The sequence below is a fragment of the Malurus melanocephalus genome, unplaced genomic scaffold, assembly GCF_030028575.1.
Source record: "Malurus melanocephalus ecotype Western Australia unplaced genomic scaffold, MMel_1.1 scaffold_437, whole genome shotgun sequence".
Lineage (NCBI taxonomy): Eukaryota > Metazoa > Chordata > Aves > Passeriformes > Maluridae > Malurus > Malurus melanocephalus.
In genome coordinates, this window is record NW_026623669.1 from 288,714 (window position 1) to 304,886 (window position 16,173).

The following is a 16,173-nucleotide window of genomic DNA, read 5'->3' on the forward strand; positions in this document are numbered from 1 at the left end:
GGCACTTAAGACAAATGTAAAACTGTAATTTATACAGATTTGTTTTTTAACTGAAAACCAACAGGCACACACCTTTTCAGCTTAGAATGCAATTTATCTGCTTTGTATGTTCCTTACTCTAAAGCATAGAATACTACATGAAAAAAATCACTGCAGTGCAGGAAGGTTATTGCATTACTCAATACTTTTTCTGTACTCTACATGTTAGTTGCTTCAATTTAATTCACAATTCTATTACACATATTATCAGTTTTGACAACAACATCTCATTTCCGCAGGCAATTAAAAAGTAATTTCAAGATTAAGATTTAGTTAAAAAAGACCCCAAAACCAAAAAAAAACACAAACCACCCACCCAAATCCAAACATATGAAACACATCCAAAAGTCATTTAAAAAGCAAAAGTCAGCTAAAACTGGAAATACAAAAGCATAAATTACTACAAACACACAGGAGTAACTACTAAACACATCAGTGATAATGCAAACAAAGAGGTTGACTAGCCAAGGAAAAAAATATACTATACCCTAAAAACAGCTGGACAGTTCTAGCAATAAAAGTAGCTCACCAGGATATTGTTTTGGTGTCAGTTCCAATTTATGAGAAAACTGCATGGYGCCAGTGGTGGTATCTATCGTATAAACCTGCACAGAGCCACTGGAAGAGATTACACACATGCTTTAGACTACAGACTAATCGAATTTCTCAACAATTTTAAGAGACTAAGAAAAGCTGCTTTTTCTCTCACCAATATCAAATCTATCTAGAGACGCTGAGCCAAGTAATAGTCAAAAAATTCTATGCAACAAATTTCTAAGATACTTTCCAGAAAGCATCAGAGGACCAAAACAACAGCCCTAGAATAATCAATGCACTAAAAGGACTTCATTCTCTGAAAATACACATGCACACACAATTCACATACATTTATGGCTTCCAACTGCAAGACAATCCATGAGGGAAGGCAGTATTTATTCAGTGCTAAAGTTTCATTAGGGATGTACTAAGGCATACCAAGGTCAGTAAATTAAAGTAACTACTCCTGTTTCAGAGGAAACACCAATACACTGCATTGTTACTAAAACTGAGAAAATTAGTTCTTAAGAGGATGGCTGGAAAATACCATATTTTTTTGAAATGCCCTAAAAGAAAACTCAAGTAAAGTACAATCAAAGAAAATAAAAAGTTGCACTCTAAGGCCAGCAAAAGTAGTATTGTATAAGGGGAGATCGTCTTGAAGAAGCAGTAAGCAAAATACCCCAACTAAAAGCACTTCTGCAACATCTAATTTACAAATATTCAGTTACTCAAAAAAGCAACACTTTTCTTGACCAAATCATGACTTCAAAGAGCATTTTCTCAGCTGAGTGTGAAGGGCTGATTCTTGTCCAATATTATTATGATTAACTACTTAAAACTGACTTTATAATSCTACTTTGAGATTAGCTGGGATAGCAACTTTCCAATCTTTGCTACTGGCCCAGACACCTTTTGATTTTTTTTCTCAGACAAAAACAGCAAGCATAAATTTCAATTGCAGTTCAAGCAGGCAACCACTTCTTTCCATCTCTCAATTGCAGTTCAAGCAGGCAGTCAATGCTTTCTATCACTCTCCTGCCTTTCTGACAGAGCACATCATAAAATCTCTAGGCAGATTGATCATTTAATCTTTACAGTTCTCGCAACACAACTTGGTAAGAAGTAACTACTAGTTCAGCTTTATAATTAAACAATCTCCCCCTGCTCTGAACCAGCCTTAAAAAACTTACTTGGCACATCCAAACGCCATTAGCCTGTATTTGTTATTCACTGCCACACAAGTTCCATCAACTACATCTTGTGCCCAAACACCATGGAGCTGCTGTAAAGAAAGGAATTCACAAGATTTTTTGTTAAATAGTATTTTTACTAATGACAGTCAGCTTTTATCCATGTACACCAAAATACACATCTGTCAATTGACCCTAATGATCTCAYAAAATTTCTGTTGATGTCAAGATGAACTGACATGGCCCCAACAAACAAAATACAGTATATGCAAAATTAGTTTCTTTCTTCTTAATATAAATTAAAGAAATCTGTCAGTATGTAAGAAAACAGTTTATAGGACCTCTTAATAACCAAACAARTCAGTACCTGTAAGACAAAAAAATCCCTAACACTGCCTAGAAAAAAAAAAACAGTAGATGGTACTAAGAAGGAAGAGAAAAACAGGAAAGTAAGTTCCCATCTGCAACAGCTGAGATCACAGATAAGTTAAATGTGTGGAGGAGTCTGGACATTAAATGCATACTTTTGRGTTTTCTGTAATTAAAATAAAGATATCTACCAACAAAGCGTAACAGCTTTTTAGACTGAATTACAGGTGAGAAAAGACCTAACTTAGAAAAGATTCCTGTAAAACAAATTCCCAAGTATGCTTGTCACTATGAGACAGGCATGTTTAGGACTAAGTCCTAGACACAGTACTTAGGATACTTCGCCAGAGGAGAAACCAATTCTTATAATCCCATTTGTAACCAGCAAAAGGAAGTCTGTTTGTCTGACACAGTAAGACCACCTCTATAATGACAATTTGAATGAATAAAAAAAAGTTAAATCTACTATCAATTGCACTCTTCCACTGGCTAACTAATCCCATAAAAATCTAGCTCAAATTATGCTACAAAATACAGTCTTGTTCTTAGGTTATCTCTTAAGCGGATCTTAAATTTTAGTTTCTYTGTAGCTGAATAGAATTTAAAGTAGAATGCTAGATAAAATGCAGAGACCAGGGAAAACACATTTATTTACAGTGCATGGTAGAAATGCTGAAAGAAATGTACCTCAGCAGTGAATCTACTTGACATTGGTGTAATGAAACCAACTCTGCCATCATTAAAAACAACAGCAAAGCCATCAAGCGTGGCACAGTATTCCATATCTCTGATGTAAACATCTTCAAAACCCAAAAGTGAACCTGCTGGGAAAATACCAGTAATTCAAAAATATGTGAACACAGAAATATTGCAAGCCAACATACATTTCAGATGTTTACTTATTACTCTAAACAGAAAACCTAATTTAAACAGGCTATTTCATTCCCATTTAAAAATGGCAAAATCTTCTCATCTCTGCTTACGAACAGAGATGGTATGTCATATTTGATGGTATGTCACTGTAACTATTGTAAGCAATATAACCCCAAAACCTACCTCGAGAAGACTGCAGATCCACGGAAAATGGAACTGTACACAGGTTGATGGCCTTCCTTCCATTGGTCAGACCATCCCAGTGAATGAGATGTAGAAATCCATCAGCAGTAGCAACAAGTAGATCCTCTAACATGGACTGCAAACTAATAAAAGATATTTTTTAATCCCTAAAAAAACTGCATCTCAAATGAATGTCACAGAAATACCAATCAATGTCACAAACACCGTATTACTGCCCCTTGTACCAGCAACCATATTGTGAAGTTACATATAAGTTACAAACTACATATCCAAGTCCTCCATACAGTGAAAATACCAAATTGACAAAATATGGTATACACCTCAATTTTTCTCCAGCAACCACAGTTCATAAACAGGTCAGTATTTTTACAGGAATTGCTTAACTGRTATATTAACTGCTGAAGATCATTTCAATACTTTTAACTAACCATAAGACACTGCTGCCAACAATCAATTCATCTGTCCTATAACATTAACAATACTGCCTAGGCTGTAAATAATTTACAACAGATTTTAATCTGTGGCAGAAACAAACTCATGGAGGAGAAATTAGACTCCTCCTAAATCCTTCCCTAAACATCTCCAAAATGCTGACAACTACTGCTAATCTACTTGCATGCAAGCTTATTCCAGTATATGCTGCATATCTTCCAATACTCATTTTCTCYTAAGGAGCCTCTGCCCAAACTTTACTTTGTTACTTTTCCACCTCACTCCAATGCTCAGAAGTTTCATCAACTTTTCATACATACTTATTTAGCATGTTCAATGTTTATTTATAGGAAAGGCAATCATCACAAAAAAGCAAGAGGCAAACAAAAAGGGCAAATGTGGACTCKGTAGATAGCTGGAGAAAAGCTGAAATGCTGCATGCAGTTTTGCTCTTACCTACGTATGGCTCCATGGAATCTCTAACATACACTTTGCACTGAAGGACAAACTCATGTATAGGAATGTACCATAATATTAAAAATACTATCTACTTCCATATGCTGAAAATATCAGTACAGCCAGGCACAGGGAGAATTATTAAACAGCAATTCACTTTTTCACCTCCTCAGACTTATCAGCTGCTAATAATAACTTTAGCAATAGTAATATTACTCTTCACAATTAATATGCCAAGAAATTTACTAGAAGAATTTACTAGAAGAATTTACTAGAAGAATTTACTAGAATTTTTGTCTATCCAGTTTTCCCTTCACTTTTTAAAAGGTACTGATATACATATGGAAAAATTCTCAAGACCCAGTTAGTGAGCATACCTTGTGATAGAGGCTTGCAAGTCCAGTACTTTCTTCATTTCTAGATTTAATGAAGGAGCACATTGTTCTTCCTTATAATGTGGGGTTCCCTTCAGATGTGGGCTTCCTCTAAAATACAAGAGAAGTACTACAGTTAAAACAGGTTGTCCATCAAAAGAAGCAAGAATTACTGATTTATGTGCCCATCATCTTTCTTCCCCCACATACCTACACAYACATATATAAATACATACATACACACATACATACACACATACATATATAAAATGTATATATACATGCACACACAACAATCAGTCACATGCAATGTGCCACAAGAAGCCCTGACTATCTAGGACATAACTGTAGTGTCAGAAGTTTATTCTATCGTGTCATCCTCAATGTCTATAGAATATGTAGACAAAGTAAGACAATGAACAAAGAATGAACATTACAGTAGCTGCATGGCTAGGCCTCAATGCTTCYAAGATAAGTGCTATGTATCAGTGAAAAATCTGATTCAATAAATTGTTACTCAACTGTTAACATTAATTAAAYATGTTGAATTCTTAAGCACCTCCAATTCTCTTTTTCAAGATCCTTTACAGATATTACAGACTGCAAAATGTTTGTTTCTTCCATTCCTTTTGCCAGGTCAATGTTTATAGTATTAATCCAGCATGCATAACACAGCAAGTAGATATCTGTTACAGTATTTTGTAAGGATATATCTCCCTGAAGCAAATCAACTCTTTTTCAATCTAGGACCTACTGAGGCGAGACAACTGAACTCTGATTCCTTCCCTTTAAACAGACTATTACACAATATCAATTTCTTGATTTAGAAAGCTTCTCATTTTTATCTTCCTAATTTTAAATGTCACATTCCATTCATTATTAAACAATATCATTATACACTACTATACAGATCATTAAATATTCCTTATTTGTCTGGGTTATTAGATATGCCATGTGCTTCTTTACCCTTTTTTTAAATGAAAACTGACCCACAATCATAAGTATTGTAACATGTCATCCAGTTCATCTATCTAATGAGCATTATGCTAACAAGCAAAGCAAACTGTGAATAAAACAGGTACTGCAGACAAGTTAGAATTCAGTATAACATCAATAGKGATAAATTATAGATATGTACATAAATTTATGTAATCTTTACCTATATTTTAATTTACAAAACACTTCTCTAAGTCTACATCAGGATAGCAAATATAAATGCCTAAGACATGGCAGAAACCAAAGCAGATACAGCTTTACAGAAGTTTGACACCATAAGGGCACATCAACCTCTTTCCTCTCCTCAATCATATCAGTTGATATCAAATTCCTTAATTCCATTACCATTTTATAGCAACACAAAATTTGTATCTGTTATTCTTTGATGGGCACTGTAGCTTTCCTTATGTAGCAACAACAAATATATATGCTAGCTAAGGTGAGGCCATGGTAACCTTTGACATTCTGGAGTTAGCAGACGGAAGTGGCATCAYCTTTCCAGAACAAAAGTATGTGGCGGTGGCTGTGAAGAATTATAGCAAAAAATTAGAAAAATTACTTACAGGTTAGTTGATCTACCACCGAAAGATGGCAACTCACATAAATGTTAAATTATCAAAATGTTTGGTTTGCATCCTGAAGGAAATTTAAACACAAAATGCAGCTGTCTTACAAAAAAATAGCCCTTCATGTAAGTTAGCTAYCATGGGCTGACAGGAACCCTGAAAAACCAGTCACATCTCTTTTTAATAATACTAGCATTGTGGGGTTGTTGCAGGGGTTTTTGAAACTTACAAAACCCCAGATGTTTGGAGGTTTGGAGGTTTTCCTTCAACCCATGTGGACATACAGTTCCAGATGAGATGAAATTACTCTGATTTACCAACAATCAGCGGTACTACTGAATCTTGACAGCGAAGGACTAAAATTGAGACAAAAGGGCTGAGTAATGCAGAAATGTTACTGGTAGGTAGGTATAAGACACAAAGTACCATATCTGTTGGAACTGACCACGGTACATAAGGAGGTGTAAACTCAGTGCTTCTACATAACACAAACTACAAAGCCAGAATGGAAACAACATGGTTTTCTCCATGTGGGCTGGCTTTTTTTCTCTCAATACCTTTGATAAAAAATAGCTTGCAAGAGTATTTGAATATTTGCGATTTCATGAGCTAGTTCTAGCAAATTTGTCACCATCTGGGGAGTCTAAACTTTTCCACTGAGGTACTACCATTCTTGTCTCCAAAAAATTACTTTTGTCCTCCTTGCAGATCCACACACAGAATTAAGGGAAATCACCCTGACTGAGACTCCAAAAATGCCACTATTTCAATTCATTGCCTATGATTATGTCAAAGTCATCAAYTTAAAAAGAAACCCCTACTATGGGTTAGGGGGTGCTACCAAAAGTACACTGTGTTCATTTAGTCCACATCTGCATGAGTCAGCCTTACTGGCTGAGTTCCTTTGACCTTTAGACGAAGAATGCACACAGCTGACCGAAGCAGGAAAGAATGTTTGGTCTGGGYTGCCACATCAGCATCTGCTACGGTTGAAGCCAAACTTTAAGTAACTCACTTTTGCACAAGAATTGAGAGGAACAAACACATTCCAGTGACCAACCAGCTGCATGTCAAATCAAATATAATCATTGCTATTTGCCTGGCATCTGTTAATGTCACTAAGCTTCTGAATAAATCTCTTAAAACTCAGAACTGAGAAAAATCCACAACTCTATCTGCAATCCAAGAAAACCTCAAACATGGAAAGATTATGGACGCTGTCCATTTTTAAAAACAAAAAAAAACCCACCACACCAAACTTAGAGCGTCTTAAATTCAAGAAAGAGGAAGCACTATGCAAAAGCACAGTCATATACACTACCCTCAACTGGTAGAAAGAATGTCCTTGAAGTTTGTTATCGGGCATGGTGGATAGTTCAAGGAAGAAATAGGACATTAGCCAGCTAAATTTCCTAGGTGCACRGCACTGTATTTATGTCCTCCACTAGCTGCACAGCAGTTAAGTGATACAATACAATCCACAAACAAAATTCACTCAGAAATAATACTAACAAATTTGTCACTGCTACCAAAAGCAACTATGAAATACTTAGCAAGCTAATTATAGGAGAGTCTGTAAGCATGCACTTAAGCACTTCTTTATAATTGCATTTGACGTATATAACACTAATATTTTAAAGTCTGTTGTAAGTATTTAATGTCCGATGTTTTCTGYTTAGTACTGAAATTCTAGTCCAGAGGCAGAAATAGCATTAAATACATATTTAAGTTTCCACTGTACTATCCAGGGTAATCATAGTAACATAGGTGGCAGTTATGGTTGGATAATAGTTAAAAAAAGTTCAAAATGCTCTCACAGTCAACAAATASTGCACTTCGAAAAAACCCACTGTGGCTAATGGCAAACAACGTGTTATTAAATAAACAAACAAACAACAAACAAGTTAGTAACATCCATTCTCACTAACTAAACAATGCAAGTAATGAGAAGTAATGGAGACATTTCAGTGAAAAAAATTAAAGATTCCAAACTATGAGGAAATACCTTTAGAATAATTAATCGATAGAAAGAAGGTAAAATATTTTTACATTATTTTTGGGCAGCGATATTCTTAGCTCTTCCTGCTAATAGGGCTTCTTCAGTAGTACTTGGAGTAGGAGGGATGGGACAAAGATTAAAAATCGTGTTTCAGCTATTAATGGCAATATATATACATATGACAAAACCAGAGCAGTGTTTCTAAAATAATTTGCATTTCCATAAACTCCAAGTTCTTCTCCTAGAAGGCAAGAAGGCAAAAAACTGGCAGCAGCCATTATCATTGCATTAGCACAATTACACAATGTTTCCTAACCATTTTACAGTGGTTCATRTGAACACATCAGTGAAGTGTTCTTACTGTACAGCTGAGGACTTAATTTTTTTATTTTTTTACAAAGAGCCTGCATCATCACCTCTAAACATGTGATTCTTCACTAACAATTCACTGCCTCCATGCTGTTTAGGAATGGTTCTTAAACAAAAGGTTAAAACAGGTTACCACTGTGAGTTTTGATTTTCATGCCACTAGCATCTTCTCATGCCTAAACCTGCATCTCTCCACCATACACTGCAGGCAGGCACCAGCAGAGGACTAAATATGTCTGGCTCAATGCAGAGCYATAGTCACAGAGATTGGTAACAGCTGCACCAGCAAAATTAAAGTGAATTCATGAAAACAACTATAAAGAATGAGTAAGTTCTTAGAAAAGCAATGCTTAGTACAGCCTTTACTACACAATTAGGTAGCAGCAGATCTCTGCAGTTTGAGAAAAGAAACAACTAGCTAGCCTATTAAACAACTATTCTTGTAAAAAAGCTAARTGGTTTAACCAATTATTATTTCAGGTGCAAAGATTTCTTGATAACGGTTAAAAACCTCTTGAACYGCATCAAGAGTCTGCAAGTGTCATAATGGTTAATAAAAATTCTGCAACTAATATAGTTTCAAAAATACATTTTCCCAACAACACCAAAATCTTACAGGGAAAACCACTGGTAAAGTTTAGCAGAAGCTTAATTCTGAACAAAAATTACCCAGTAAGTTAATTAACCATACATCTCATTGATTACCTGGCAGAGTTTAAAGTTCAAAACCTTTGTACATACTAATCTAAAATCCGTTGAATCAGGAAGAAAATGTCTGCTGATGAGGTAGTTTATGGTACCTATAAACCATTATGTTATAGAAAAGAAGATAGTTTTTAAAAATGCCAGAAAGAGTAGGACATGAACAGAATAACCAGGTTTATACGCAACAATACAGCATTTAAATCAGCGTATGAACTAGCTTCTTCACATATCCATATTAGTTACAAAGCAACTTTAACTTTTAAAGCACTTTCAGRGGCTTAATGACCTACACCATTGAGGTCTCACTCTAAATTTACACAACACTTGTATCACTCCCCAAATAAAGGTTCCACTTGAGGATATGAACAAACCTGACACAAAAGAATCTCTACCACATTTAATTAATTAGGCATGTAAAGTTTTTCAAATTTTGTCCTTTTTGAAAGACAAAAATTTCCTCAGCACTAAATCACACATGCTGTCTCTTCAAGTGAAAAAACTTAAGTTACTCTCCTTGACAAACCACTAAACAGAAATAACTATCAGTTCAGTACAGAGAAGCCTCTACTATGATGATGTTACTCATCTCTTCACTGTCAAACAAAAGAATATCTGCACAAAYTTGTTAGGAAACTCCTCATAAAATTACCATCATACTTTGCCACAGCTTACAAAGCTGCAAATTTGCTTCTATTGCACAGTCACTTTCCTTAAAGCATATCATAGTCAGAGACAAATTTTATKTTAACATGCTACAATTTTACCTTACATACTTTTTTCATGTTTTATCTTGTAATTACTTTAGTAATTGGGTGGCAAAACCAGACAGAACTAATTGAAGCMGGACTTTGTACTGGTGCCCACTGCAGGAAAATATCCGAGAATGTGGGCTAATGGCCAATACTGATTCTTTTCCAACTCTGCTCTGAACTGGAGCAAAGCATCCAAGAGCTGAAAGGAAACCGCAGACTACTCTGCCTCAATTAAAAAAAAAAAAACAAAACGCCATAAAATTACTGCTTTGTGCCTACCTTGGTTTTAGTATAACAAATTAAGCAGGATAATGTAAGTTTTCATTGAGCATGAACAACAATTCACTCCAAGAACAGATTGGCAATTCCTAGCCAAATATCAATAGTGCCATAAATATTTTCTTTGACAGAAAAAAATTCATTCCTAAAATATCACGATTTGACAAAAAGCTACCAATGGATTCCAGTAATAGAAATTAAAAGTCTCCTTTTTAACATGTAAATATTCATAGGTGGCACTTATGGCATGAGCTCTTCTTTAATCATATAAAGATAGTAACTTATTTTACACATAATATGATAAAACTGAACAGGTCAGCTCATTGATGCTTACCATACCTACATGAGTAGATTTTAAATAGATTAAACTGCCAATATTTCCCACTAAACCTTCTTATAGCATTTAACTTTATTCTAAATTTCCCAAGAGCTACATCCTCAGTTACTGATACAACAAACTTCAACAGCTTTATCRGCTCCAGCCGCAAGTGTTAATCTTGGATTTCAGTACTTCAGTTAAAACACCAACTTTCCGAATATAAAGAACATTACAATTGGTTGACATGAAAAGGAGGAAATCATGCCAAATGTTCATTTTAAAACAGGAAATCRATTTTTCTATGCTCTGATTCTGTCTGGTTTAAAAGAAACAATAGCAGGGTGCAGGGGAAGTTCACTCAACCTTACTTTCCAAAATCTCTTTATTTCATAATAGTGAAAGATAAGGGAAAGCAAAGTCTCTGGCATTCAAACMGGATAACATCTTAACCTCAACTCACACTTTTAAGTCTTTTACTAAACTTGTGCAGATTAGATTGAGAAAAAAGAGACTTGGCTCTGAAAAAAAATCATGCTGTRATTAGATATACTACAATGCATATTGAGTTAAAAACAGCGCAAGTGTTTCTGTCACTTCTCAAACAATTTCTTTTGCTTTACATCTTGAAAGATTTTGTTTAAAAAATCACCTCATTTATATTGTATGAATGAAAAACATTTACTAAGTGCAATTACAGTTTACACAGTAGCTGTATGCTACAATTGTTCTGTTAACACAGAAGGCAAGCTCTTCCGGACCATCTTGCCCAACAGATACATATAGCAACAACCCTGTARAAAAGTAACTATACACTGGAAGGAGTGTACATTCTCTCCACTAACATCCTTCTCCCATACAGAAAAACGAGGAGTGATTTTGACTTTCCACAACATTTTTGATCCTTTTCTTCAAATCAAAGCTGAACCATTACCAAGCAAATTTTACAGCAGTTGTTAAGAAAGTACAAATACCACATGAAGTTAACTTTACTTCAGTTACCAGCGTTCCACCCTCAAAGACTGCAAAGGTCCCCTGAAGTCAAGAAATTTTCTGTCATATACATACCTTATTACTTGCTTTTCTGACTACTCACTTTTTCTTTTGGCAAAATATGCACACTTTGTTTAAATTAGAGCTAAGCTGAAGAGATTTCAAACGCAGTCTTTCTAAACATTTTCACCTGCATGTGAATAAACCTAGCTGCAATTTCAACTTTAGAACACTGACTAAACTAAGAAATCTTGCACCAGACCAATATTTTGGTGCAACTAAGGATGTTACCAGTGTGTATTCCCTGTGCATGACCACCTCATTTATATTGGCATGCATGGCTTATGAATTCTGTTCAAGATGAAGTAGTATTAAGAGGGTTTTCCTTTGTCARTGTAGTCATGACATTGAATTTTTGTATTTCTGTCAAAACTGGCCACTATTTTTTAAAGAATGCTACCAAAGAACAGGCTTCATTCTTCTTACAAAAAGTTAGTAGACATGGGCAGCTAATAAACATTAAGAATTAGTCATAATTCTAAAATGTAGAACACGACWAAACATCCATGTCAATTTTTACTGACTTTTTTAACAGCAGTTGTCACATCACTAGTGCAAGGATACCCTCATACTTTTGGTAAAAATCATCATCCCCTCYCACTTTATCTAACATAGGTAAATAACCACGTAAGACAGAGCTGGAAGAGCTCTAACTAATATTAGTATGACAGCTAAAGTGTTGCAAGCAACTGCTTTATCATGAGYTATAATTATTATACATGTATCATTGAACAGCCATTTCATGTTTTTCAGCTTTCCAATACAGCCACTCAGTGCTACTTCAAGGTCTCCATTTTCTAATGCCAGCCTTTTATTAAAAGCCAACTTGAAAAGTACGCTACTGGAATTCAGGGCAGGGGACGAGGAGTAAAAAAGGGAGATAGGCAGGTTTAGTTTCCCCATCAGGTCAGCAACCCGACTTTACTTAAGGCACAGCTGCATAATTACTGCTGCCAACACAGAGGAAGGAGCCAAGAACACACTGTTACGGGGGGAAAAACCAGTACGATGTCCCCTTTCAAGCACAAGGCAAGTCACATACAAGGCCTTTCACTGATTTGTAATAGCTTCTGAATGAAGAAAACTAATTTGATATTGTTCAGCCCAGCAGAAATGAAATTTAAGTATTTCAATGAAATAATGCCTTCGGAAAATGAACATATGCCAAAAGAAAGACAAAAGTTTCAATCCTAGCCTTTGGTCTCATTTGTCTGTTTGTTCATTTTAGATTGGAGGGTTTTTGTTTGATTAACCCCCCCTGCCAATTATTTGCTCTACAAGGCAAATTAGTGAAACTGCCTACAGCAGTGCATTGTACCTGAATCTGCACCAAAAAAAGTTCATTCTATTCTAATAAGTTAAACATTCATTTGACATTGAGGCACAATTCACACACAAATGCCTGCGTCTTTCTTTTGATCTAATATAATCAGAACAGTAGTAACTTTTTGGAGGTTGTCAAAACTGAGGGCTAAGTATAGACAGACTGGTAATTCCAGTAAATTCAGTGAGRTCATTCATCTTCTTAAAGGTAAGCATATGCATTAGTCTAAGGAGACCATGAGCAGCCTATTATAAACACACTAGGGGGACAAGCACCTTGTCCTACACATCTACAGAATCTGCATTATAGCCCTTTCTAGGCTATGCAAATATATCTTAAAACCCTGACTGTTCAACACACAAYTAACAACTAAAACATGCACTTTCAGTTTGACAAATCAATTACTGAAGTTTTAAAAAAAAGTTAGGCTGGTTAGTCATTGACAGCTTAATAGATACTTTCAAGCCTTCCTACAAGTGAGAGATATTCTAAGCAAACTTTCCAAACCTTCTTTTTAAATTTTTACTGTGTGTTTTATACATATTTCCATATGTTTTCAGATTTTGCCAATTAAAAAACCCTCAAACTTTCAAAAAGGATTAAGAAAAACTCATAATACAACTACWGCTTAGTTTTCTGCATTATGCACAGCTAAGGATATACTACTTTATTTATTTAGATAAGTTGCAGCAACAGGCTGTGTTGCCTTTTTTCTCTTCTGATGACAGTAAGCCAGATGTGAAGAGTCAATTTCAAAACTACTATTCAGTTCTCTAAAGAAGCAAGCAAAGTGATATAACTTGYCTACATTAAGCTTCAGTTTTTAGAAAATAAAAAATATATTTGCAAATAAATTTCTGTTAATTTCAGAACTTTGAGAGCTATTTCAAAGTTCAGAGAATGCACTATAGCTATAACACACACAAAATTTTCTACTCAATGAAGGAAAATTCACTTTGAAATCATTTACTACCAGCTAAGTCATTCTTTCCTACACATATTTGTGAAAGAAAACAGATTTTAAATTTAAATGCTGGTGAAAACCTAATTTATTTTCTTTTAATGTCCATGGTTTAACAGTTACACTGAAAAGAAAATCAAAATATCTTCCTCTTATGTGACATCCTAGGTTATCCAATACTCCTCAGAGATGTCCATGTGGAGACACCCATGATTCAACTTTAACACTTTTTATGAACGTGAAAAAAAAAATCTCACTAGTATTATGATAATGGTGAAGATATATAGAGGGATGTATAAAAAAATAAAGATGCTTCTAGACAAAGAGAAATCAAAAGTGTGTTATTATTCCCATGGACAAATTCAACCCAACCCAAGACTACAGATTCTGCCTATCTAAACACACAAACACATACACATATAGTCCTTGAAATTTCAATTTCTCTCAAAGATTTCCCAGTTTCGCTAAATCTAAAATCTACTAAGTTAACCACAAATATACCCAAAATACAGTCACACTTTAAATACATAAAATGTATTCTGTCATTAGCAATAAGGAAGATAAGATGAAACTGACAACATAACGCATTGCACCAAAATTACTTGTACATACTTGCTAAAAGGTATTCATTTGCTTTCAAAAATATGATTTTATTCCCCATTTGTTTCAAAAAACCTCTAGGTTATTAAAAGATGKAGGGAGGAAAGGAATCGATTTTTGAATTGCAACTTAATAGCTCCTAAAAAACGTGGTTTTTTCAACCGAGTTATTCAAAAGAAATTATTGAAGCTTGTTACAGATCATGAATGCAATGGACTACCTCAAATTATAAAATCAGACTATTTTAGCCCTGATATTAAGGATTCCGAGAACTTTTAAGATGGACCTAAGGAATCACACCAGCACACAGCAATCTAATTAAATACAACTTCTCCCCTGCACTGACTCTAACTCATAAGAATGACGGTTCAAACACTCATCAAGTGTTAAAACATGCTTTGTAAGGAAATATTTTTTGTTGTTAATTCTGTGTAGGACTTATTATATTTTTTCACACTGTTAGGATTCAAAGTTGAAAACTTACTTGGGATATATTGGCTCATAAAGATACTTGTCTCTTGCTGATGGGATTTCAAAAAATAAGATGTATCCATTTGCAGTCTGAAAAAGAAACACTGATAAGATACATATCTAGTCTCAGCATGACTAAAATGTATTTCAGCCTCATATGTATGCCTCAAAAATTGAACTCACATATACATTCATTCAGCCATTTTTAAAAACTGTGTGTTGAAATTAATTCCAGGTAAAATCCACACCCACCCTTAAAGTCAACTGAATAGATCAGGCAGTAGGTCAAAAAAATGGAAAACCAATGCTGTCTGTGCACAAGTCCAAGAATTTTTCCTCTAATTCCTACAAATATATAAAACCTRACAGCTGTATCAGATACTTAGAGCACATAATTCATACCAACTCTATAAATTAATGCAGGCAACATAGTAGAAGGTGGCAAGCCTCTATTGTCTGAACACATAAAGACACTAAAGAGTGCAAAGAGTTTAGGCACTGCCTCTTAGTGTTGGTCATCCAGGTAGAGGTGCTCATCTTGGTAGTTTCCAAAGATTTTCTCCTCACTTACCTTTAGCTATCACAACACCTATAATAATTCAATCCCAAGCCATATTCTGTCATTCTGGAAGAATTACTTCATACTACTCATGCAGCACTCATAGCACTCATGCAGAGAACCAACACACATAATTTAGTTACCCKATGTTCCAGTCATACCTGGAAGCTGCTTGCATAAGCATGAGAAAAGCAGATGACCAATAATGCTGGCTGTTCAAAGACGTGTTATTTGTTTACAGCACAAATTTATTTTTCAGGCAAATGGTAAACACAYTTTTGTTAAACAGCTTTTCCACCCAATTATTTTAATATGGGCTGGGCATCCATCCAAAGCACTGGAGATAAAAAGCACTGAAATGAATGGTTTCACATTGCTTTCCAAGGTTGGTTTCCTTTTCTTTGAATAAAGAAACACTCTTGTAAGCATAGTTTATCATTTCATAGATGCCATGGTTTTCCCTCAGTCAAACATTTTGCTTTAGAAAATTTGTGGTTTGGCTTCAAATTCCAAGGAACACTATTATTCTCATTCAAAGCGGGTGTCTTTTACAGGCAAGAATAAAATCTGAACCATAATGGTGAGCTTGAGACAGGCTGACACTAAATGGAAGGTTTTCTGTGCGCAGTAATATCACATTCAGGTATTATGTGGTAAAGAAACAAGTTCATTTCTAACATCTTTAGAGGTTCTTTCCATTACATCATTAAATATTTAACCTGTAAGTTATCTTATCCTGGAAAGAA

At 34.9% G+C, this 16,173-nt stretch overlaps 1 protein-coding gene across 6 annotated transcripts in view; it reads right to left on the reverse strand.

Moving 5' to 3' along the window:
* The window catches only part of RIC1 (RIC1 homolog, RAB6A GEF complex partner 1), a 46,012-nt gene that overhangs the window by 16,587 nt on the left and 13,252 nt on the right, over positions 1-16,173 (reverse strand). For 3 of the 6 annotated variants that reach the window (XM_057380143.1, XM_057380146.1, XM_057380148.1), the window contains exons 3-8: positions 14,882-14,958; positions 4,481-4,588; positions 3,195-3,337; positions 2,826-2,962; positions 1,770-1,861; positions 569-657 (exon numbers count right to left, since the gene is read on the reverse strand). In XM_057380143.1, the coding sequence (XP_057236126.1) occupies positions 569-657; positions 1,770-1,861; positions 2,826-2,962; positions 3,195-3,337; positions 4,481-4,588; positions 14,882-14,958 (646 nt within the window). The remainder of the gene's footprint in view (positions 1-568; positions 658-1,769; positions 1,862-2,825; positions 2,963-3,194; positions 3,338-4,480; positions 4,589-14,881; positions 14,959-16,173) is intronic. The other 3 variants (XM_057380144.1, XM_057380145.1, XM_057380147.1) reach the window with 3 other exon arrangements.